At 32.2% G+C, this 27017-nt stretch overlaps 3 protein-coding genes across 3 annotated transcripts in view; 2 read left to right on the plus strand and 1 right to left on the minus strand.

The window, feature by feature from the left end:
* Positions 1–1012: 1012 nt before the first annotated feature.
* Positions 1013–15531, minus strand: LOC124539829 (myotubularin-related protein 2). The gene is made up of 13 exons (XM_047117191.1): positions 15249–15531; positions 14711–14899; positions 13902–13976; positions 13640–13825; positions 13288–13503; positions 11975–12111; positions 11025–11150; positions 9675–9756; positions 8304–8474; positions 5568–5775; positions 4191–4408; positions 2414–2612; positions 1013–1286 (listed from the first exon to the last, which is right to left on the minus strand). Exons 1-12 carry the CDS (start codon positions 15372–15374, stop codon positions 2466–2468), a joined length of 1881 nt encoding a protein of 626 aa, XP_046973147.1. The 5' UTR covers positions 15375–15531; the 3' UTR covers positions 1013–1286; positions 2414–2465.
* A 2603-nt stretch (positions 15532–18134) lies between these two features.
* Positions 18135–19948, plus strand: LOC124539969 (dynein regulatory complex subunit 5-like). The gene is made up of 7 exons (XM_047117349.1): positions 18135–18306; positions 18409–18556; positions 18630–18807; positions 18879–19092; positions 19355–19488; positions 19598–19687; positions 19829–19948. The coding sequence occupies exons 1-7, from the start codon at positions 18135–18137 to the stop codon at positions 19946–19948; spliced, it is 1056 nt and encodes a 351-aa protein (XP_046973305.1).
* A 542-nt stretch (positions 19949–20490) lies between these two features.
* LOC124537307 (formin-binding protein 1-like) overlaps positions 20491–27017 on the plus strand; it is a 46688-nt gene continuing 40161 nt past the window's right edge. Inside the window, exon 1 of the mRNA XM_047114114.1 lies at positions 20491–20714. Coding sequence (XP_046970070.1) covers positions 20691–20714 — 24 coding nt within the window. The 5' untranslated portion in view covers positions 20491–20690. The remainder of the gene's footprint in view (positions 20715–27017) is intronic.

Genomic DNA, 27017 nt, shown 5'->3' on the forward strand with positions numbered 1-27017 from the left:
TAAATATGCATAGAGTAAAAAAGGGCTATTTTAATACTACAAACAGACACTCCAATTTTATTATATGTATAGATAACAATAATGTTTTAAACAAAGGGCTTGAGATGTCAGATATAGTGAAGTGAACCGCACCTGTACATAATTCTAATTTAAAACATACCACACGGCATTTTATTAAATAATAAGAGTAAAGAGTAAAACGGAAATGCCTAAAGCAACTCCAAGGTAAGAAAATCCATTAAAAAAACAGTTTTTTTATGTTATAGGTTGGTGGACGAGCACATAGGCCACCTGATGGTAAGTGGTCACCATCACTCATAGACAATGACGCTGTAAGAAATATTAACTATTCCTTACATCGTCAATGTGCCACCAAGCTTGGGAACTAAGATGTTATGTCCCTTGTGCCTGTAGTTACACTGGCTCACTCACCCTTCAAACCGGAACACAACAATACCGAGTACTGTTATTTGGCGGTAGAATAACTGATGAGTGGGTGGTACTTACCCAGACGGGCTTGCATAAAGCCCTACCAACAAGTATTTTATTGTATTTCATTTTATTGTATACTTTTTTTAAAAATTCCAATCCAATTTTTTTTAAATGTACACATTCTTTCAGCAAATAAATATTATTTGAGTCAAGCGGGTTTCTCCGAGATTTCAATATTAAGACATATTTATATAATTATCAATAAAATCTGTTTATCTATTGTTTTTCGCAATTAAGTTATATAATGATAGTGTACAGTCGAGGTAAGAAAAGGCTCGTCACCTTAAGATTTATTTTCGTGTGCACAGTATGAGCTTTAACGATTGAGAATGACACATTGCGTCGCAATGCTTTGATGTTTAGATTCAAAAGGTATTAAGAGTTTAAGAGTTGATATAGGGAATGAAATTGTAAACTGACGAAGGTTTTCTTACTCAGACTGTACAATTATCAAAACAGTATATTTAAAAAATTATACGTTTTGTTAGGAATATTTTAATACTAAAATAAAAGTAAAATATATTATTAAAAGCTATAATATTTATTTATATTTGAAGAACAATCTTACTCATTTTATGCACTTAAAACATTCATTTTACATTGATTTCAAAAATAACATATAAAATAAACAAGTCTTTAAAATAATAATATTAATAATTTGTTGTTATTTAATACTAGCTCGGCTATTTAAAAGGTCTTATTAAATAAATTTAATACTAAATTAATATGTTTTATTATAAGAATGTATTCTAAAGGCAGCTTTCTGGATTTCAGAAAATGTGAAAACATTAAATCTGTAACAAAAAATATTTATATATATAAACAGAGTTATTAAAGGGGAAGGATTACGTGTAGTATAAATGCATATTATAATATAAATCAATTTTGTGATTTTATACATTATCAGCTGGAAAACAAATGTTACTTTTAGTGTTTGTTTGTAAGGCCAAGACACCATATATTTTATATAAGAATGGACGTGTTATAATTGATTACGTCGGACTGAACATCGTGAAAGTTGGCTAATTAAAGGCTCTGCCACATAAAATACGTCACTGTTTACAATGTGGATGTCTGGTGTCCCATTGGTCTAATTGCTTATAGGACCACGAGTTCTCCTAGGTTAGAGATTCCAACATCAAACAAACGTCGCGTAAGAGCTAGCGCGCACTGGTGATTTTTGTCACGGTGACTTTACAGTGTTTGTTATTGTCACGTCATGTTTCCAGAGTGCGCTCATTAATAGAGACAGTGACAAAACATTTTTGAAATGTCATTTGCCACTATGGATTTCGAAGAAACTGTCGTTCTCTGTGAACTCGTGAGACTCGGCAGACAAAGAAAGCGAAGAGAATACTGGGTACTAATTTCGTCCCACGCTTTAATTTTCACGTGAATATTTGAATACTCTTTCAATTGTTTTATCTCTTTTTTTATACTTTTTCTACTTCTTCTGTTAGAATATCATTATCAATATCTTCTACACGAATATTTACGTTTTGAATAGATGACGCAATTTTACGCACGCCAAAGACGACAAGAGTGACAAATTTGTCGATAGTGCGCGCATTGCTATAAAAAAATGTAACGGCGCTGACAGTTTCGTCACGGGCTTGTTCGCCAGTCGGCGGACACAAATGTCACCCAATTGTCACGTCGTAACATGCACGCAACTCCATACATATTCACGGACTTGACAAGAGTGACGAAACAGTCACCATGATAAAAATCACCAGTGCGCGCTAGCTATAATAAAAAGATATTGGACTTTTCTGTCAAGAATTTCTCAAAGGGAGTTCAATATCTAGAATTCTAGCAAAGTAAAAAGCCTTTGGTCCTGTAACCAAACTTCTCCTTTCGTAACTCGCTATCCCATGGGATCACAAGCGTAGGTAATGCACGTGACATGTTTGCGGCGTACCGGCGGCGTAGGGTCGACGTAGACGCGGCGTAGAGGCGGCGTAGACGCGGCGCTAGGCGTGGTGCGGGCTGGCGACGCGCGGCGGCGTGAGGCCGCGCCGCAGCTGGCGCGCCGCGTGGTCGCCCGCCGCCGCGCCCGCCGCCGCCTCCAGCTGCGCGCGCAGCGCCACCAGCTCGCGCGTGCGCTGGTAGATGGGGTCCTGCCGCCCGCAAGACACGTCAGAACACTTCATAGTATAAATATATAGTTTCTTGCTTTCATCCCTTATATACCTGATCTTGTTATAATTTATATTAACCCATGAATAAATATTTCACGACCGATTGAACAACCTAGGTAAAGTAGTCACACCGGCAATTACTCAAAAATAAAATATTATTATATATTATTGTTTTATGGTAGAATTACAGATTGTTGTGGATGTTAACACCCCTTACAGATTCTCCCAAAACTTTTAGTTTTACTAAAATATACTATATATTAGGTTGGGGAAAAAGTCTTTTCGCATATAGTATGTATGAACTTGTAATAAAATCTCTTTGGCTATACCATTTGTATCTGGCTGGTTTTGGTATCATTAAAAAGTTTTTATTTTAAAGAAGGCACTTCCAAATTCAAATTAGGAATTTGTGTGATTTTCATTTGTTTTTGTTGTTGTTAAAATGAGTGAATCTAAAGAAGAAATTCGATACATTTTAAAATTTTACTATAAAAAAGGTAAAAATGCAACTCAAGCCGCGAAAAAATTTTATGTTTATGGACCTAATGCAGTATCTGTGAGAGTAGCGCAAGTTTAGTTTAAGCGTTTTCAAGCCGGAAATTTTGATATCAAAGATGCATCTCGCTCTGGTCGCCCTGTTACGGACAAAATTGATGCCATTTTTGAAAAAGTGGAGCGAGATCGGCATATTAGTAGTTACGATGTAGCTGAAGAACTGGCAATTGACCACAAAACGGTTTTGACTCATTTGAATAAAGCTGGGTACACAAAAAAGCTCGATATATGGGTGCCTCATGAACTCACTGAAAGAAACCTAATGAACCGTGTACTCATTTGTGATTCTTTATTACGACGTAATGAAACCGGACCATATTTGAAGAAGCTGATAACTGGTGATGAAAAGTGGATCACATACGACAAGAACGTGCGAAAAAGATCGTGGTCAAAGGCCGGTCAAGCTTCACAGACTGTGGCAAAACCCGGATTAACTCGCAACAATGTAATGCTGTGTGTATGGTGGGATTGGAAGGGCATCATTCATTATGCGCTGTTACCGCCCGGCAGGACCATCGATTCAGAACTGTATTGCGAACAATTGATGAGATTGAAGCAAGAAATTGAGAGAAAGCGGCCAGAATTGATCAACAGAAGGGGTGTGGTTTTTCACCATGACAACCTCACACATCTTTAGCCACTCAACAAAAATTACGAGAGTTTGGCTGGGAGGTATTAATGCATCCGCCGTATAGTCCTGACCTTGCACCTTCAGATTTTCATCTGTTTCGGTCTCTGCAGAATTCCTTAGGCAGTGTCAGGTTAACATCACGAGAGGACTGCCAAAACCACTTGTCGCAGTTTTTCGATCAGAAGCCCCAAAATTTTTACAGCAATGGGATCATGTCACTACCAACAAGATGGCAAAAAGTTATGGAACAAAATGGCACCTACATACTTTAGTCAAATGTAAATAAACTATAAAAAAAACTTTTTGAATTTTCATATAAAATACGACTTTTTCCCCAACTTTTTCCCCAACCTATTATTTCGAAAACATACCTGTTGCCGCATAGTCGGATTCCATCTACAATACAGGGCCTTCCAAAGTTTAATGATTCTCAGTGAGGCAACCGGAACCAGCACCATCTGTGGCCTCGAGAACTGTGACGGAGGCGTATTTGGACTGAACGATGAGGGACCCCAGTACAATGGATTGAGGTACAGATTCTGGCGACTGTTGATGTAAGACCATAGCGATACAGTCTTTGTTTTGACTTCTATAAAGATAAGAAATGTACACATTGGTATAAAATCAATATTACTAGTAAAACAAAAGAATGTCGAAACGTCTATCCACGTATGCAGACACACACATACATATATACACACACGCACACATATAGCAATATAACTTAAGGATCTCCAAAATTGATTCAATTATTGTATATTTTCCAAGGTATATTCAAAAGGAGTCTCTAAAAAAAATTGGGCTCACACTAACCGACAATAATTGAAGTAAGAAATATTACTAGTAAAACAAAGGAATGTCGAAACGTCTATCCGAGTATACAGACACACATACATATATACACACACACGCACACATATAGCAATATAAATTAAGGATCTCCAAAATTGATTCAATTATTGTATATTTTCCAAAGGAGTCTCTAAAGAAACTTGGGCTCACACTAACCGACAATAATTGAAGTAAGAAATATTACTAGTAAAACAAAGGAATGTCGAAACGTCTATCCGCTTATACAGACACACATACATATATACACACACACGCACACATATATACACACACACGCACACATATAGCAATATAACTTAAGGATCTCCAAAATTGATTCAATCATTGTATATTTTCCAATGTATATTCAAAAGGAGTCTCTAAAAAAAATTGGGCTCGCACTAATCGACAATAATTGAAGTAAAATATAGTACGACACAACTTAGATGTCGCATCGGCAAAATTCGTAAAACCGATCACATCCGAATTGAGTACGGTATCCCAAATTATCAATATTTTTCTCATGCGAATATGATCTTTACGCAAACATAATAACTTGTAATATCATATAACCTAATATATTCGTCAATTCGACGCGTCGATTTACATGCACTTGCTTTCTCTGACACGTGAATCTATAGCGACGAATAGCGTCGAATGGCGCGATAGGGAGCTACTTATATTGGTCGTGTAAATCGTCAGTAATCGGTTTTATTTTCATTCCATTGCATTTTCCGATGCTACATCTAATTTGTGTCGTACTATACATATATACACACACGCACACATACAGCAATATAACTTTAGGATCTACAAAATTCATTCGGTCATTTTTGAAAATTAAGGACAACTAAAAAACTTGGGCACGCACTAACTGACAATAATTGAAGTAAAATATATATAACAAAGTCACTCGCCTTCCCTAAACCTCTCGCGCTCGGTGTTGAAGAGGAATGTCCCGAATCGGCACGAGTAGAGGTGGTCGACGATCGCGATGAGAAGGCGCTCCGTGAACTCGAACGCGGTCGGGAACTGCTGCTGCAGCTGCCACACGCAGTCCACCCACTGCACGAACACCGGCGAGCGGTCCGCGTCCGAGTGCCGCTCGTCGCCGTGCCCGATGCGCTGCAACACCCCCACACAACGTCAACGACCGCCAACCAACACACACACACACACACACACACACACACACACACACACACACACACACACACACACACACACACACACACACACAAGACAATATAGAAAAATAACGTCAACGACCGCCAACCAACACACACACACACACACACACACACAAGACAATATAGAAAAATAACGTCAACGACCGCCAAGCAACACACAGAGACAGACAGACATCCGACTTCAGACGAATTCATATGCATATTCGGTTAATTATTTAAAATAAAACTAGTTTTATCGGATTTCTGACTTCAGACGAATTTATATCCATATTCGTTTAATTGTTTATTGAAATAAAACTAGTTTTAACGGATTTCTGACTTCAGACGAATTTAGATGCATATTCGTTTAATTATTTATTGAAATAAAACTAGTTTTAACGGATTTCTGACTTCAGACGAATTCATATGCACATTCGGTTAATTATTTAAAATAAAACTAGTTTTATCGGATTTCTGACTTCAGACGAATTTATATGCATATTCGTTTAATTATTTATTGAAATAAAACTAGTTTTATCGAATTTCTGACTTCAGACGAATTTATATCCATATTCGTTTAATTATTTATTGAAATAAAACTACAGCCTGTTCGCGTTAAGAATGCAGTGAGTTGTCATTGTTTACCGGCCCCTTTGACCAATCAAATCTTTTCAAATTCCAAAGTCAAGTTCACATTGAACAGTTAAAGACATAAGTTCGAACGTGATGGTTGTGGATTTAATTAATTATTAACTGATATTTAAAAAAAAATTAATACCACACCAATTTGTAAAAAAAAAAGTGCGAGAAATGCTGCGACCACGACTTACAAGAAGAAATTGCCATGTGGGATTTAGATGATGTTATGGAACTCGCTGCAGAAAATTCTTTTATTATAAAAACTAAAACACTTGTAATAATGATTAAAATATGAATGACTTAATTTCGATGTTTTACGTTAATGTGTATTTTTTAAATTCATTTAACTTAGCCTTTAAAACAAATATAATTTGTTGGAATTTTAACACAAATATCCAAACACCTTTACCCTACTATTAAAAATATTTGATTGGTCAAGTGGCGGAGTAAGGCCGGTAAACAATGACAACTCACTGCATTCTTAACGCGAACAGACTATAGTTTTAACTAGTCTACCCGTGACCCCGAACGCTGTAAAGTGCTCGAAACGTCGGGAGGATAAAAATAATTAATATACGCGATTTAAATCCGTTAAAACTAGTTTTATTTCAATGTATAATAATCGCGAAAATCTAAGACAACATTATATATATATTTTTTTTAATTTTAACAACATCTCATACGTTACTATGTTCCCAATCAAAGTCAAAATCAAAAACCTTTATTCAAAATGGAAGTGTTTACACTTTCTTATTTATAGTCGAAAATCTACCACCAGCTCGGAATATGATACCTCAGACCTGAACCGGCAAAAGAAACTCAGCGGGATCTACTTTTATAATAATATCATGTTACAATATACAATAATAAACATATTTTTGTTATTTGAAACAGCCTGGAGGCGATTAACTCATTCCCAAGGTGTGCAGTCAACTAGAAAGTTTTAGTGCTGTAATATTCTTTAGCACACAAACGCTTTTTAACTGAATATTGAATTTTATAATTGAATATTGTTGAACGTTTTTTGGGATCCTTTTATCAAAACATATACATTGCCTCAAAAAAGAGTTACTAACCCTGTGTAATCGGGTACTAGGCGTAACAAGTTTTTTCCTTTTCCTAGTATTATTGGAAAGAAATGAAATATAAGTATCTAAACCACTTGTGTTATGAAAATCAGAAGTTATGACGGTACCACCAACACCCAGACCCAAGACTATATATAAAAATAATGTGCTTTTTCTACATCGACTCGGCGGCGGGTGGTTATGTATATGTTATTGTTAGATTACAAAGGTCATTAAATTACAATCTATCTTGTCAGATTTTAAACTATCGAAATATTGTGAACCGTGAAATACTTAATTATTAAAATAATGTAAAATGATTGAAGTAGAATAACCTTTTTAATGTAAGCACACAAAACAATTTATATACTTTATGTTATGTTATTATTATTTTTTCTTTTTTACATATTAATTCTCATGTAAGTGACTGTTTGTTTTTAATGAGAAAAAAAAATATTCTTTAAACTTTTTTGAAACCCAAGAGTTTGCGAACAAACAAAAATGCATCTAGAGCTTAAATCGACACACAAAACAATTTATATCCTTTATGTTATGTTATTATTATTATTTTTTCTTTTTTACATATTAATTCTCATGTAAGTGACTGTTTGTTTTTAATGAGAAAAAAAAATATTCTTTAAACATTTTTGAAGTCCAAGAGTTTGCGTACAAACAAAAATGCATCTATTACTTAAATCGACAAGATCACTACTTTACCAGCTCTAAAACAAGCATTAGTCAGAATTAAACACAATTCATAAATACAAGTTCTACTAACAAGTTGGAATTTATGGCCAAAAGAGAGCCATTCCTTTTCGATGAGCACTTGGAAGCCCCTAAGCGTTCGGTAGTACGGGTCGAGCATTAGCATGGCCAGCGCCGTCAGCTGCGCCGTGCGGTCCCAGCCATCAGAACAGTGAACTAGTACTGACGTTTTGTGATTCTCCACCTAAAAATTAGAAAGCATTTAAATAAAACTAATTATAACGGATGAATCGCGTATATTAATTATTTTTAAACATCCCGACGTTTCGAGCACTTTGCAGTGTTCGTGGTCACGGGTTAACCCGTGGTCTATAATAATAATTAATATACGCGATTCATCCGTTATAATTAGTTTTATTTAAATGTGTAATAATCGCGTAAATTTAAGACAACATTAATTAGAAAGCATTCATAAGTTTTTGTTTATGTTTACTATTTAAACAAAATTTGTATAGTACGACACAAATTACATGTAGCATCGGAAAATGCAATGGAATGAAAATAAAACCGATTACTGCCGATTTACACAACCAGAAATAGCTCCCTATCGCGCCATTCGACGCTATTCGTCACTATAGATTCTTGCGTCAGAGAAAACAAGTGCATGTAACTGGAGGTGTCAAATTGACGAATATATTAGGTCATATGATATTACAAGTTATTACGTTTGTGCAAAGATCATATTCGCATGAGAAATAAATATTGATAATTTGGGATAGCGTACTCAATAAGGATGTGATCGGTTTAACGAATTTTGCCGATGCGACATCTAAGTTGTGTCGTACTATACGTATATTCTTTTAAAAATAAAGCCGACCATTTTTTGTTTTAAAAATTATTCTTTCACTGATTCATGTGCTTAATTTGTCTTTATAATTCATCTCGCACTCAGCGGTGAAGGAAAACATCGTGAGGAAACCTGCATGTGACAAATTTCATAGAAAATCTGCCACATGTGTATTCCACCAACCCGCATTGGAACAGCGTGGTGAATATGTTCCAAACCTTCTCCTCAAAGGGAGAGGAGGCCTTTATTGTTATTATCTAGTTTTCTAAACTATTTTTAAATGATAACAATATTCTATCAAAAAGTTAACCATATAAAAAAATTGGCACATAATTATGGCAAAAAAATATATCTATAAAATGAGATATATAATAAATAATCCAATGTATAAGAATCAAATTCCAATACTTTAGGGAAACCGGAAAAAAAACACGATTTGGAAACTAATTGCATTAATTATGTTTAGAAGTGTAACAACCTTGATTATTTTTCCAACTAAAAATACCCTACAACGATGAGTAACGCGCAAAAGGTCAGCGCGTAAACAATTATATCATTACAGAGAATAGCAATGAAACAGAATAATATTTTCGTTACCTTATCAACAATGCGCACCGCTCCCGCCAGAATGCATTTGATATGTTTCAGCCAGCAACTCGCTTCGATACCGCTGAACCACCTAAACAATATATAATAAGTATATAATTAAAAAATATTTATATTATAAGACTATCGTCCGTTTGTGATTGAATTTAAAAAAAAAAGTTATGTTTTATCCTAAGTTACTCCTAATGACATCTGGTTTCTGCCATTGAAAGTTCCGTCAAAATCGGCCCAGCTGTTGTAGAGATTAGCCGGAACAAATAGACAGATAGACAGACAGATAAAAATTGAAAAAAAAATTTTGGTATATGTACCGTGTACCACTTCATACATACATACGCATTTAGTAAAAAGTGTTTATTTTAATCTTATAGACACTGCAATTTATAATATTAGTAATAGATAAATCTATAGAGATAAATCCTTGCCACTTTAAATTATTCAAATCTAAACGTGCCGTGAACAAATCTTTTTCAGAACAAAATTAATAATTATATTTCTCATTTATAAGATAGTAAAGAACTATATAACTACATAAGAATGTAAGGAATACATTATTATTATAAAACAAATATACAATTTCATGCTAATCGCACTGCTAAATATCTTTATTAATAATTAATAAAGGTATTTAGTGCTATCTATATAAATCTATACAAATATTATAAAATAGCTCATTTATAATATTTGTATAGATTTATATGCGAAAATAGCTCCCCAGTGGTTGGACCACCAACCCCCTAAAACTCGAACGAAGTCGCGATCGCTAAGTAGTTACGTATAAATAATACAATAAACATATTAAACTTTATCTTTATTATTAAAATTTATTACGTATTTATGTTTTGTTGACCGTGCATATTCGTACCCACGATTTATAATTAGTTTATATCTTTCATTTGTTTAAAGTATATTTCACCTTAAATAAGGTTAATCAATAAAACAATACTTTAACAGTTTGAGGTCATATCATCAGGTGAGATAAAAAAAGTTAAAAATTTAATAGTTTGACATGATTTGTTTACAGATAGAATTAATTTTACCTCTTCACACTCTAAGGACCGGAGTTAGAACATTTTATAGTTCTATCTTTTATAGTTTAGGCATCATACGCAAAAAATCAACTTTTTTGGTAGATTTTTTCCTTTTTTGTCCGAAAAACCCAAAATATCTTACGGAACCCTATTTTTTTAAAAATAAAATTTAGCCTATGTTATGCGGGATTAATTTAGCTTTCGAATGGTGAAAGAATTTTTAAAATCGGTCCAGTAGTTTTTGAGCCTATTCATTACAACCAAACAAACAAAGTTTTCCTCTTTATAATATTAGTGTAGATTTTATTACCTTGTTTGATCAATTTGTGGGAAGCAAAGTTCCTTCAGCTTCCTCAAGCTCTCCCTCATCACGTGAATGTTGTGTATGTCGAGGAACACAAGTTCTGCATTTTGATACGCATCTTCTGATTCATATCTGGAATAAGCCAATAAAAATATAACACCTACATTAACAAATAATGATCAAGGTCTTTATAAAATATAGTAATCAAGACTATTCTCGTTTATTCTCTATCTTTTAATAAACTATAGTTTGGTTGGTGATTTTCTTAATAATTTAGAAAATTCGCAATTGGTTAACATTCAACAAACATAATTAAGCTATTTGACTGGTTTTTAAATCCATTTTATATTATTAAGTAGAGAAGTAGAGATTAAGGAACCCAGTAAAAATTGATATTTTTATTTCTAGTACATATTTGCTGAAGAATATTATATTAAAAGTTCCATATTTAAATAGCGCGCAAAAACGCTACTTGGACAATATGGGGTCGGTGACGTCACTTGCCTGTATTTTAATCTGTGGTACATATAGCAGACAATCAAGGTTAACAAGCAAGTGACTATGTCATAGGACCGGCCAATCAGAAGCGTTTTGTGTCGTTTAAAATAATGCATTTTTATTTATTGATTTTTGAATAAATTAAGTATTATTTTCAACTTTCGTTAATGAATAGCCAGTTTTAAACGCATAATATATACTGATTACGATAACTGACACTTTATTTTTCGCATTGTCAAATAGAATATAGACAAGCCAGGCTTGCTCGTTTTCTTGCCTTGTTTTTTAAAACACAGAACTAATCTATCATCACAAGCATTTCTTATTGAATTCCTTAACACATTCACCAAGCCATTTTGTTATTGAATGATGGATTCATCTCTAAATCGCTCTCATTAACTGATTTGATGGGACATTTATATGCTATTACTTAATGTTAGTAAAGAATATGTACAGACCCGCCGCCTTTAGCCTTGTTAGCGATTGCATTCGCACTTGGCCTTGCATCCATAATAAACAATTTATGCGCCTGCGCATTGGCGTCCATAATCAATTGGATGTACCTTTCATCTTCTCTACTACGTTTACCGCTCACCTAAAATGAAACACTAAAATATTGAATAAACAGGTAATAACATAAAACATCAACAATTTATAGAGGAAAAAAATCCATTTAAGATATCAGTAATTTGTTATTCGGGCGTCCTAATGATTATTCCGTTTCGGCCAGCTTTGGACAAAAAACCGCTTTCGGTCTATAATGGCCGAAGTTTTGGCCAAAGCCGAAAAAAGGTAACGATAGAAGACACAATACGAGGGCAGTGGCGTAGCTAGGTGAGGAAGAGCCCCGGTGCATAGAAAAAGAATCAGGCCCTCACCCCTTCTTTCCCATCCCTCTTTAACTAATAATTGCAATTTAAAATTGTAGATACCAATAAGAAATCTTGTGCGCAGTCGTCATGTTTTTCTAGCTTCAGAAGCTTAAGGTTTAATTTAGAGGGCCCTTTGAACTTCGGGGCCCTGGTGCACTGCACCACCTGCCCTACGATAGCTACGCCCCTGTCGAGGGGGTTGGAGTCATACTTAATTGCTAACCGGACGTAATCATCGGTAGTAAATAATATAAGTACATTGGATTATCCAATAATAATAATAATAATAATAAACTGTATAATTTTATGATATGCTAAATTTTTCTAACTTCTTGGTGGTAAAACACTGATGATGGCATCTTACAATTGCTTTATATTTAATTGCAAGCCATTTCACCCTAATTTAGATAAACTGAAACATATTGTGATCCTTGTATGATTTTCGAATTAGTAAATATTTTTTTATGAATTTCCAAAAGTTACCATCTTGTTAAGTAATATGTGTACAGTGACCACAAACTTACGATGAGATATCCTATTTCATTTTACTATTAGCGTATCTTGTACTTATATTTCTTAGCATTTTACTAAAACTTTTGGCCTCAGTCAAATATTTTTACAAAAACCAATCAGCTTTGGTTTCGGTTTTCGGCCGAGTTATTAGTTTGAGTTTTTAGTTTATTTGAAAAGAGCAACTATGCGAGTTTCTTGCCGTTTCTTCTCGCTAGAAGCTGCTTTCCGAAACGGTGGTAGTATTTGATTATTGACGATTCAAAAACGCTTCATTGTGAAGTTTACTTGAATAAAATTGATTTGATTTGATTTGATTTGAATAACTTGCGTACATTTTATAATTAAATTATTTCAGATACTAAACATAACAATCGCATATATCGTACCCCAACAAGAGGCTGACTACATCTGGTGATAGTGGCTTGTGAGCTTGGATGTATCCAAGCTAACACTGGAATACGTCCTCTGGAGCGGAACGCCGCTACCGACCGGAGTAAGTCATCATTAGCAGCGGTTGGTACTGCCCATACTGCTGGATAGCTATCGCATATCTCATACTTGTCATTTATACGAGTTATTCGCCACATGTCATTGTTAACACCCTGAAAATTATATACAATGTAAAGAGGTTTTATAATCAAAATTGTCATATTTTATTAAGCATATCTAGCATTGATTACAGTCTGTAGTCTGTATAAAGTAGCCGAATTAAAGATAATACAATAACTATATTCTTACCATTCTTCTCAATTCAGCGATTGGTTCATACACATTCCACCCATCCTCTGGAAAACTCTCTGAATAGCTATAAGCAAATATTGGTTGTCTGTGTGACAGAGGAAATGCAAGTTGCTGCAATTTCTCAAATATACCACGACGAGAGTGGTTCTCTTGTTTGTGTGCAAAACGTAAATTACGCATATCCTGTGGAATGGGACATATTAATTTCACTGTTCTATTGTTAGATTCATATAAGTTATGATTTTTATTAGATACTTACTTTACAAAATACTTCGATACCATATGAATTTTCACCTTTAGATGATGCTCCACCTACTTTTTCAATACGAGAAACCTACATTGAAACATATAAATATTATGTTTAGAGAATATTAGTAAACTTTTTTAATGTTTTCCTTGAGTTTATGCATTATTATCGTATTTTTTAGGCATAATTAGCATAAATAATGTAAGTACAAAGTAATCTTGTTTTTTATGAATGTATCGTACCAATTTTGTAAAATGTATATATCAGAATATTTAGGTCACTTAAATAAACTGATATTTTCAAAAAACACTTAAAATATGGTGTTATCTTTGAATATAGCATGTCTTTATCTTGTATACTTCTTTATTGTACACAAATTATATATTTTAATTAACTATTAGTTGCATACTATTATGAGAATTTCTATAATACCTGAAGTATTTAAGGAAAATAAACACAGGTAAATGTCAATCTTATCAAAAGTTTCAATGAATTTTCACAATACTGAGGGAAGACTAAATCAGTTACACAAAAAGAAAAATACTTCAGTATCAACAAGAGATTGTATCATGTAACTGTAAATTAGCTTTCTAATTTTTACTTTTACAAGATCTGAAAGATACTTTTTTTTACCAGATCCTGCCAGAATAAGCCTGCAGAAATGTCTGCAGAAATATATTAAATAACATACAATAGAGAAGCATAGCAAAAGAGCACTTCCTATAAAAGAAGTTTTCGTGCCGCTGTGGGTATTATTCAGTATGTTACTTAACTTTAATGTAATTTGTCAAATGTAAAATGGTTGGTTTGAAATTACTTACAACTCCAAGGGGTACACTGAGAGTTGTCTGCAGCGATGTTGGCTCTGTAGGCCTAAAGTGCAGCTGGTAATTTGTAACTTTGAGAACACCCCGGGATGGACCACTGTAGGGACACAGGTAGGTCACATCTCTTGCCACACCCATCACCTTTTCTCCATCCAACAACTGTATGTCTCCTAAGACATGAGTCTGAAATATCACATTTTATAAAATTCATATAATTCAAAACTTTGATGCCAAGAAACAATTATTTAAATAACAACAAGTAGGTACAAGCCTTCAAAAGTTCATTTTGCTCTCTGTGGCTAAGTATACGATTCACGAATAAGCAAATATGAATTGCGCGGTTTTTACTCATCGTGAATCTTATTTAAATAGATAATAATATAACAACACAACTATCCCGAGTAGTTGGTGAATACTAACAATTGACGATCGGGCATTAAGCCCTACACATAATATTTTAAAGCTTCAGAAAATAGGTGCGCAACAGTTATAAAATTCAATAAGCATAAATTAATCCTTTTAGGAAACTTACGGAATCTTGTCCGTGTTTAGAATTCAATGAACTTGATTTGGAGTCCGAATCCAATGAATCGGAACTAGCATTTTTAGAAAGAGAAAAATCTGAATTTAACAGTTCTGAACTGTTGTGTTTATCCATGTCTTTCTTAAGTATTTATATTATTCATAGAACGCGATCGGATGCTAAGAAAATATGTTTACACTGTCATTAGTAATTTATACAAAAATAGTATCAAATATGATAAATATAACAATGACAGACAGCAGACATTAGAAAATTATATATGACAACTATGACATTTACTAAAAAAGTTATGAATTGACAGCTTAGAAAAAGTGCTGTCACATGAAATAAATACATATCCCCATATGTATATAAGTTTAAGCTTAGAGTAGATAACGAACAAAGTTTCGGTTCAATTATATACTTTACTTTTCACATATAAAAAACATTACAGATGAATAATATGTTACTAAAATTTATTTAGAATAAATTACTTTAAACTAAAATAAAATTCTCTAAAACGTCTTTCGTCGCATGCGCTGCGGAAACTATTGATCATAGAACAAAAGTATGTCCTACAATATCAATATTTACAAAAAACTCCCCGATACCATATGTCCAACTATTACCGTTATTTCACATTAACTACTTTTTACATTTTAAAAATTAATAGAAATATCAACCATGTTAATACAAATTAGATGAAAGAATAAGTGTTTATTCTAACTATTTAGATATAAAGGTAATTCATATTACTTCTGGTTCTGTTTAAAATTTAAATTCTTATACAAATAATTCATATTGTTTTCGAGACTATTTCATTACTAAATAAGATTGACTAGACTAGACTAGACTAGACTTAGATACATCGTCATCATCATCATCATCATCAGCTCGTTTTTATCCACTGCTGGACATAGGCCTCTCCAAGTGCACGACACTGTGGTCTTTTTCCGGCTACTCGCATCCAGCTATCGCCGGCCGCCTTGCATAAATCGTCATTCTACCTTGCCTAAGGACGTTCTTAGATTACTTTTTTCAGTTGTTCAATTCGATTATTCCATTCAGTAGTTATTATGAGTTTAATAAGCCATTGTAACAGAAAAAAAAATCTTTCTCTCTTAAGATATAAGCGTTACTTGAATAAAAAAAAGCCCATGTGAAGACGGGACGGGCCGCTAGTTATATTAGGAATATGCAGTAATTTAAACGATACAACAAAGTCACTGGGACTTTGTACTATTGTTTAAGTTACAGTACAGTCAACTGAAAGTATGCTCTACTACATATTCACAATTCTAAATAATGATTATATATTTATTATACATGACGTACATTTTAAGTGAACTGCCTCGTTATTCTATTCGATGCCACGAAAATGATTAAGTCATTTGCGTTATTGTCTATAAAAAAAGGAACCCTTATTATAGTAACCTGACCAAATCCAGACACTAGACCACAGCAGCACGTAAATACATATTGAAAAAATGTTAACTTGAACATTATAATTTTTATGTAAATTAATATATTTTAACTGTATCGTGCATAAGAGAAAGTAAGTTATTGGTCCGATACATTTACAATTTAATGATTAAATAGTTCGTTTCTGTTATTTTGATACCATAGAAACGATGCTGATTATATTACACGATAAGAAACACCATAACTTGGTTATTGTTCGGGAAACAAGATGATTCCAGTTGGTATAAGTCAAAGTACTTATCTCGCTTATAATAGTACAAAAGACATAGAAAAAGAAAGAAAGCTTAAGGCTGAAAATTTTGAATGGAATTTAAATCATCCACAAACACTCGCACAAATATGTATTAAAAAATTAAGTGCAAATTGGACTGGTAAGTTACAATATTTACTTATTCTGTTTTTGCGTTTTTATTAATTAATGATTAAAATTTCTCAAGGTTCACCAAAACTGAATGATTTTATTGCAAAAGACAGAGAATTCTTTTTACAAGTTTTAAAAACTGATATTCCGTTACAAATATTAGTAGACAATGTAAAAAACGATACATTTTGGAAAAGATGTTATTACTCAAAATGGACGGAATATCCTGTAGATGAAAATAAAAAACCTTGGATAAATATTTATATGGAACGACATTACGCAGACATTTTAGAGAAAATGAATCCAAGACAATATGACCCTGAAAAGGTGTAGTATATTAATTATCTTACATACAAACAATTATATTTTTAAAAAATTGTGAAGACTATTTATTAAAATGAAAAAAAATACATAAAATGTTGTAAACTGTATATTTTTAAGTAATTAAGTAGTCTGGTATTGTCGCTTTTATTATGTTAATTTAATACTTATAGTGTTTTTATTTAACAAATATTATAGGTAAAAAAGCTGGTGAAACTCTGTGGGCCATATATACAATCATTAACTTTAAGAAGTTTAGTACCTGCTGATATTCCAGATAACCGAAATTATTCGCCAGAAATGACAGGCTTAATCACTGGCCAAAGAGAAAATGTGAGCAAGTTACCAGTTCTAAATAGCGAAAGTACAACACGAGGTAACTTTTTTTTTAATTGCTGTTTTGAAAATATATATTTAATTGTATTACTAGTAATTTTCAGATCATGTATCTCTACATGCTGCATTGGGCAGTTTAACTAATTTAAGTGAATTACATATAACATTTCAATTACGATGCATTGGCGTTGAATATCGTAGAGACCAATTTCAATTTACGAATAACGATGCAAAAAATTTAGCACGTGGATTGCAGAGCTGCGATCAATTAAAAGTGCTTCGGTATGTTTTTAAAATTGTTTAAAAACAATATATAGAAAAAATATTATTCGTCCTTTTATTATTTCATACCGAATCTAATTTATTTGTATTTTAACAGAATCACCAGAAGTGATATGAATTGCCAAAGAGTAAAATATATTCTTCGTGGATTAATGGATAACAAAAAAATTGAAACCTTAGATTTCAGTCATTGCAAAATTGGTGATGATGGTGCATCGTCCATTGCTAAATTTATTTCAAAAAAAGACAAATTACGAAATCTTATTTTAGCTGACAACATATTTGGTAAAGATTAATTAATTATTTATTTTATTAATGTATTACTATTTTTAAAATAATAAAAAATAGAAATGTACAATAATTAGTAAAAATATATTTCTAAATTAGGTCCAGTCGGAATTGAAAACATATCACACGTTCTTAATCATACAAGTTGTGGCATACGAACGTTAGATTTAAGATTGAACAATAGACTCGGTTCAGAAGGAATTGCCCATGTGGCAGTTGCATTAGCAAGAGGATGCAACTTAACAACGTGTGTATATATTTTTAAATTAAGATAACTCGTAACCAGATTTTTATGAATTATTAATTTATTTTATTTTCAGCTTAAATATTTCAGGTTGTGGGATAAAATCAACACCATTACAAAAACCTCCAGCTGGTGTATGGTCAGCTACGAATGCTGAAAATCCACCAACATGTGGAGATCTTTTGGCAAGAGCAATAGGTTTAGTAAAAACTCCCTTAAGAAGTCTAGATATTAGCGTAAATGATATTGGATCGGTAATTATCATATTCTGACTCCTCATTTTATGTGCCTTTATTTTTTAATAAGTATGGTTATCAACTTTTAGCCCAGTGATAGCATTTTATCGAATGCAATTGCTCTAAGTTATTTAATTGACATAAACTTAAAAAGATCTGGAATGGGGTCAATGGCTATGGCAATTGCCGAATCAGCTGCAGCTGCCCAAAGATTGAGAAGAGAATCTGAAAAAGGTATAAGATTTAGAAGAAGCGCAGGTAGATTAGTGCAGGCAAGGCGAGTTGTTAAGGGCATGAATATTGGTAAGAAAATTTATAGCTATTTAAGCTTTTGTAATGTGTATTATAAATTTACTTTATATTATATTGGATAGTAACTGCGATTATGAAAAAATATGATTGCAATTAACACCCAAATAATATAGTAAATAAAAAATAAATGTTTATTTTCATAGTATAGTATTTTATTATTGGCATGTTTTAGAAGAGAGATACTAGCGAGACTCTTAATGTATGGCAATAAAAGAACTGTTAAGTGACAAGTTTAATTCGTAATTTTCAACAGAAGCAGACCCGCTATTGTTAGCCCAACAGTTGTCAGCAAGACCTTCAATCGTATCTGTTGCATCTGAGGAAGGAATTTTCAGTATGCAAACACAGCCTCTACCTATTGATTTTGGTTTTGTTCCTTCTTTAAAGGTAATTTTATAAAATATCATTTTAGATTAATACATAAATAATAAGTATGGCAAGACATTATTAAATGAAAAGTGTAAGCAGGTGACTAATATTGTTCATTTCTTAATAGAGTCCATTACCATCTTCACATAATTCATCTATTACCGGTCCGCCAACATCCAGGAGATCAAGTCATCACGTCATATTAGAGCCTGTTCAGGTATTATTCTGTATTATATGCTATCGAAGAACACGTCATTAAATAATAATACACTATCTTTATGATTTGGTATTGGTGTAAGTTTTTTATTGAATACAATTTTATAAAAAATATAATATTTAAAAATATTATTTTTTTTAGGAAATCTTACGAGCTACGCTAGTACGTCGCCGATCTGATGGCTCTCTTCTTCAACCACGCGGTAATACTTCCGAACGACACATTAAAATATATGTTTCAAATGATACTTCCGAAAAGTAAAAATGGTAGTATTAAAAATTTAAAAATATAATATTGATAACTTAAAAATGAAAATAAAGACGAAGAAATATATAAGTTAAAGAAATATTCAAATATACAAACATAAAACAATGCTTTCTGTTAGTCAACATATGAAAAATAATTAATTTAATATTAAATTAAAAATTAACGCAAGACGAACAGTTGTTTTTTTTATACGACCAATGTATAACTAAAAAAAGAGTTTAAAATCAAAATAAAAAAGGCAAAAGAATATAGTTGATGCTAACTAAAATGATGTTTTCGTAAACAGAATTCATTTGATTGAACAGTTGAATTAAAAAAATTGTATATATGTTCTCGTCTAACTTAAGGCAAATAAAATTTTAATACATTTAACCAAAACATTATTATTACTATATAAAAAAAATATAAATAAAGTTGTTGATTATTTTCTAATAATTTAGTGAACGTAAATAATGGCAGCATAGTTAACAATGTATTACTGCCTTAAAAATTTTTGCTTTTGTCTATGCTTGCTGTCAGTCTAATTCTTGCTTGTCAAGATAAAATATTTGTTTCGGGTCTGTAATCTGTGGTACGATCAGTCAGCCATGTTTAGTGTTTGAAATGGTGGTGCCTCTATTTCTTTCGTGATAAAAATATTCAATTAGTGAAAGATTTTCGTTATTTTATTGTTAAACAAAGTGTTAGTGGGTTTTCAATGTTTTTTGTGAAAAGTGAGTGATAACCCGCCGTGACAATGAACTGGGGTGTTGAGCTTTGGGTAAGTCTGTCTGCTACTGAATTAGCCAAGTTTTGTAATTTACAACATTTTTTCAACGGCCGCTGCTAATAAATTGTTAAAACGATTAAAATTAATTCGTATGTGTATACATTTCTGTTTCTTTTTTTTAATAATTTTTGTGTTAAATAGAAAGTTGATTAACTTTATATCATACTTCTTTACCTAGTAGGTAACTACGTATATTTAGACTAAGCACTTTCATGAACGTTACAAGTGGTTATTGTCCAAATATCCTAACGCAAAATTAAGCAATCCATTTTATTAAATATACACTTTCAGACACAACCATAAGTAAAGTCGGCATTAATTCGGACCGACCTCAAGATCTCAACAAAAAGTGAAAAGTTTACTTTGAATATTCAAATATTTAAATTGCTTGTGTATTTCAGACAAAAATATGTTAATTAATATATTACGGGTCTGAATATTAAAAAAGTAGAATCATTTTTAGAATGTGCACTAATGACATAATTTTTTGAAGTAATTTGTACACATATTATATCAAAATTTAAATTAAATATATTATTCAACAGTTTAATTATACAGTAACACATAACATTTAATTTTAAATCATAAGTAATATTTTTCTCTTAGAAATTAGCTTAGTCTTACTTATATAATTTAATTTAATAACACTTTGACTCTTGATTATAATAAACTTAGGTAATTATTTAAATAAGGTTTTCAATTGTTTATTGAATTCAATGCTCAGAACACATATCACTAAAGATATATTTTATGTATTTTCCTTATAAAAATATAAATACCAGTTCTTACTGAATAAAAATAAAAGAATTTTGTCATGATATCTATCTCTAGGAAATATTTCATTTTTAGCATTCTAAGTCACCTGAGCATCAAATCATAAACATCAAATGTTTTTTATTGTGTAATAAATAAGAAATTATTCAATATACTATTTAAATCATAACATATTCTTTCAGAACATGCAATAATTGGTTAACACTCATTGAGGGCACTCAACAATTCATAAAAAATAAAAAGGCAATTTGGATGATTTTGCAATAGTATTAAAATTTTAAGCTGTATAGTACATAATGATAGTATAAATACACTTAAAAATATTACTTTCTGTTATGTGTAGTTTCACCTGCGTTAAATGTTAGTGCTTGTGGTGTTACGAATAATACACAATCTTGCACAAATGGATCTTCGAATATGTGTTGTTTTTATTATTTCAAATGATTGTACGATAGACTACCCATTACCAAATTATAACAAAAAGAAATAAATAAACATTAGTTTTCAATGTAAATGTAGATTTGCATTGTAATGATACTTAACAATATTTATTTTGTATGTGCAAGATGTACGTTGGGATGGTAGTAATCAATTTCAATTCCATTCATAGAAATATTTAGGTCTATCTTCAAAACAATTAGAACAGAACTGTTTCATTATTCATTCATTGGTGAATGAAAACAATGATTAATAAGTGATCATTTGAAACAGTCTCTCTATAAATAGTAAATGTAAATAGTTGAATATTAAACTGTTTATAAAGAAATCAATTAAAATCTAAACTTAAAATGTTTAAACTTTATCAATGAAACCATGAATCATAAGTGTGTATTTCATAATTGCAAAAAATAGATTCATGAATTAAAAACATTTATTTTTAATACATTAATTTCTTTTAAGCTGTTTTTTGCAGAATATTTTTTATAGCTAAGATTTATAATTTCAGTGAAATACAGCACTTTGTTTTTATTCTTTTTTTAGGTTCTTTCATCTAAAATATTTTAAAAAAATCACATTTGTTAAGTTGGGTAAATTTATTGTTAATTCATAATATTTTCGAATAAATCCATTATCCTGAAAACATTTTTTTTTTAAAGATGTTAATAATTAACATTTGCATAGGTAATTAAGCCAGAAAAAATTACAGTCAATTATTTAATTGCTTACAATTTTTTTGGCACACTTTTTTGAAATACACTAATTAATAACCTATAACAGTATTATAAGTAATCGCCCTTCTTCTACTTACGTTAACATGATTAGCTTATGACTTATAGCTCATAATATACAAAATGACAACATGCCTGTCTTGAAACAAGCAATCTTAAAGTGACATTTCTATGTCGATCGGATTAGATTATTTCGCGAATCAGCAAAGAAGTAACAGAAATCTACAAAACAAATACTATGTGTAGAACGAAATGATATATTTTTCCTGTGAATTCGCCTACTTCAATATATTAGAAAAACATTCCTGGAAATAATAATAATGTCACTGAAATCGTCCCAATGTTTTAGCGATGTTCGGACGCGTAAACATGCTGCTCTACTAATTTATCTCAAATTCTATTTACATCGCTCCAATTAAAAACTCGACTTTTTGACTGTTTCAGGTCAATGCCCTTTTGTATGTGGTTGTTGTGTTTATGAAATATTATAGAATAAGTAATGTTGCATTCATACTAAAAGTAGAGTGTGAATGGTCAGTTGGCAAGATGCAAGGCCGATTACTACGGCCAGTCCGCATTCCTCATTCTACTTACTTGTTGTGAAATGAGCCTATCTGTTACCTATATGCCGTTAGATATAAATAACCTATCATTAAATAGTATGAAATGTAATACGGTAAATGCATAAACTTTTATTTACTGCACGCACGCGCAGCTGTGCACTTGTAAAGATTGAGAATACATTAGCGTAGATCGAAATAAAGTATGACGTAATCACGGTCAGTACAACGCAGTTTTCGAAAACCGGTATAAAAAAAATAATATCACGTACATTTATTTTTTATCCTGTAACAATTAAAATTATTGCTCTGTTTGTTCGCTAACAATTAAATATTAAAAGCAGGTGTCACACAATTGAATTATCTTGGGCCGTCCGTGAACTAGTTCGCTTAGCGTTTTGTAACCGCGACCTGGAAACCCGCCATAGTTGGATAGGCACAGTGATCCATGATAATAACTATGAGACGCCAAACGTTTGTCTTAGTTAGTTAAAACGGAGTTTGTTCTCTTAGGATAGTTTAATACAAGGAAGTTGCATTTTTTGATTACGAAGAAACAAAAACATCGACTTAAAACAATTTGCATACTCGATTTTAAATATCAGCAAAACTCGATTGGGATTTATTCATTAGTTGCCACGGAAGTGTAATGATGTACGTACCTTTAATTATTTCTAACAGCTGCTAGAGATGTTCAAATACCGTTATTCCGATAACTTTCCCAGTTTATGCCACGTCTTGTTATACTTAAAACCGATGATTAAGCGAATCTTAAAAAAAAATTGAGTGCTTACAACCTGTTCTTTGTATGTACATTTTCTATAATATTACAATAGAAGATACTATTGTTGATATTTTAATTAGTTTTAAGGTGAATATTCCTTACTACACTATTAAGGCATCATGCATTTGTTCTTATATTTTGGATGTAAGATAGTTTTATAGTTCATTGGTACCTAGTGCCACTACCACACGCGTTTGTGACACCAGTTATCAAATACTTAAATACTTTGCTATTTCATATTAATATTCATAAACCACATGTGCTAGCCCACGTCCTAAAATCTTGCCTTAGGAATTCTATGCGAATAGAAAAAAAGGCTCGATCCGCTATGGATTCCTTGTAACGCGATGATATCATTGCTAAATTAATATTTTCTGCTTCGTATCATAATATTTTTTTCAAAGAACAATGTCATAACTGTTTCATGAAATACGCAATAGTTTCTCCAACCGCAAAGTGTCAGTATTGATTTCAGTTAGCTTTATGTATAATTGATATTGATATTTATTTACCTATTCATTTCCATTTTCCGTCTACCGATATTCGTTAATATTGGATATTTCCTCTTTGTGGTCAATAATGATAAATAAGTGTCTGCAAAGTGGGAGCGACTGAATGCTTTCATCTAATTAGGTTATACCTAGTCTCAGATTGTATTACCTTAGGCGTGACCTTTGGCCCGTAGCTACAAAACATTTTGATTGTTGCCGCACCTTTATTTGCATGACAGTGTTATAGTACTGTCATACTTCATTTACATTAAACAAACATATATTTTCGTGATGCATGGTAATCGAAAATAATAAGAAATCCTGCATTTTTGTATATAAAATAGGGCACGATTTTCTTAATACATATACCTATGTGCAGGCAGTTAGTTATTCCTTCCAGCTTAAGTATTCTTTCTTATAGTTTGGCATCCATCCAGCACGGGTTGCCATTATTTGCAATGCAGGCTTGCGCCTCATTTGGCGAGCGGCAGCAGGTCCATTCGTGGACTTCAGCGCAAAACCGGTTTAACCAGAACACAACAAGCCGTATAAAATAAAATGGCGTCGAATATTTAATTGTACATACAATATTAGACGCTTCAATCATAACTATAAGGTTGCAAATCACTTTTCATATTTTATAACTTCAAGCGGTAATAAAGCGGTGTCTTGGGCTATTTTTGAGTATCCCTAAACGCTTGTTAAATGTAACTTTGCTTCGCGATCCGCCACCGTCCTACGCCATCCTACGCAGCGTACCAGCATTTGTAAAACTCGATATATACTAGTATTCATATCAAGATCTACTATATTTTCTTATGATTAACTGTTGAGGTAACTCACAGAGACATTATATTACAAGCTAGGAATAAAATTATACGTATAAAAGACTTTTAAAATATTGAATATGTACATACGTAAGATAAAGGCCGTGCAACAAAACATTCTTATCCGTTTTCGATTTGTTTGAAAACACTATCACCCGAAACGTGTTTTTTTTTAAATAATGTACCAGTCAACGGTCGACCAAAGTATTCCATATTAAGGCATGGTATACTGCTAAATAGACCGGTCCATTCATCGCCTACACATCGCCTCGGTAAGTTAGTAAATCCTTACGATTTTCTGTTGTTCAATTAAGGTTACGATGATTACAAATTAAATCTGTATTCTTGCTGTTTCTAAGTCAGTAATCTTCCATCAGATATTATTTTTGTCAAAATACTTACAGCCTACGTAAAAGAGGTTGATGTAAGGATTCAAATTCTTTTTTTAAATAAGACGAAGGCTAAGAAATGTACCTCTTATGAAAGCAATAAAAAATGTGAAGTTCTGCGCTTGAAGAGAAAGTGTAACCAAATGTAACGAGCGTGTTTGATGTGTCGAGACTGTTGAGGCATCTGTAGTCGCCGTTCGCAAATGTCATTTATTAAACCAAGTCGACTTATATTGTTTATAGGATGATAGAAGCTGTGTGTCTGCGCGCGTGTGTGTGTGTGTGTGTGTGAGGGGGGGGGGGGTGGTAGTGTTAGGATACCTCTGAAATCAAAATTTTAATGCTATTGATATAATTTACATATAATCGGCTTAATGGTTAATGACTTAAAGTGAAAGTGGCACATGCAAACAAATAGTTTTTCTTATTTATATACAATTTAAACGTTTGTAGACTGTACTACGACTGTACTACTATGTTGATATTCTCAGAAAAGTAACAGGAGTTGAAACTTGAAAATTTGAACGCCTCGTTAGCGTTGAGGTAAGAAATAAAAAATATCAGATGTTTTAAAAATGCTTTCAGGTGTATCGCAGGCAGCGTTGCATAAAAACTGAAAAGCGTATGCGTAGTTTTTTTGTCGTCGCCCCGTGGATCTACAGTACGTTTGAATGTTTATATTTTGGCCGTGTTTCCGGTCTGCATATTTTTGATACAAAATAACAGCGAACCTGGTCATAAAATCAAGATAAATCATCGTTTTCAGTCATTAATTAAAAAAAATAATTAATGACTGAAAACGATTGAACGGAATAATTAATTTAATGTGTCCACGTCATGTGTCTAATTGGAAGAAATACCTAGTTTTTACATTAAGCGTTAATAATTTGTAAGCATAGATTATATATTGAGTAATTTGTACTGATTGCCGATTTAAGATCACTTTCACGCTCGGCTCTAAAGAAATCTTAATCAGAAGGTCAATGCCAGACAAAAAGAGCAAAAAGCTGAAATAAATTAGAATAATTTGTTAACGTTGTAGAAAAAAATAAATCAAGAAATAAATAAAACGAGTATAATTCATTTCGACGATTACATTAATGCTATAAATTATTATGAATGGTAATGACTATCTCTTTAAAATTAGCGCTATCTATCTAAATCAATAATTGTGTATACGTATTAGAATTCTAAGACACATTTTAAATTAACTTGGTGGTTGGGCTATATTGTGTATGCCCGCCTGGGTAGGTACCATCCACTCATCAGATATTCTACCGTTAAACAACAGTACACAGTA

Source organism: Vanessa cardui, chromosome 2 (assembly GCF_905220365.1).
Source record: "Vanessa cardui chromosome 2, ilVanCard2.1, whole genome shotgun sequence".
NCBI classification, from domain to species: Eukaryota; Metazoa; Arthropoda; class Insecta; order Lepidoptera; family Nymphalidae; genus Vanessa; species Vanessa cardui.

Excerpts from the sequence above, each read along its gene's own strand:
- LOC124539829 (XM_047117191.1), bottom strand. The coding sequence starts at position 15,374 with ATGGATAAACACAACAGTTCAGAACTGTTAAATTCAGATTTTTCTCTT. Across the intron at positions 14,900-15,248 it reads CTAAACACGGACAAGATTCC|ACTCATGTCTTAGGAGACAT; the intron begins GTAAGTTTCCTA and ends GTGATATTTCAG. Across the intron at positions 13,504-13,639 it reads TCGCTGAATTGAGAAGAATG|GGTGTTAACAATGACATGTG; the intron begins GTAAGAATATAG and ends TATAATTTTCAG.
- LOC124539969 (XM_047117349.1), top strand. The coding sequence starts at position 18,135 with ATGAATTGCCAAAGAGTAAAATATATTCTTCGTGGATTAATGGATAAC. Across the intron at positions 19,489-19,597 it reads GTTTTGTTCCTTCTTTAAAG|AGTCCATTACCATCTTCACA; the intron begins GTAATTTTATAA and ends ATTTCTTAATAG. Across the intron at positions 19,688-19,828 it reads TCATATTAGAGCCTGTTCAG|GAAATCTTACGAGCTACGCT; the intron begins GTATTATTCTGT and ends TATTTTTTTTAG.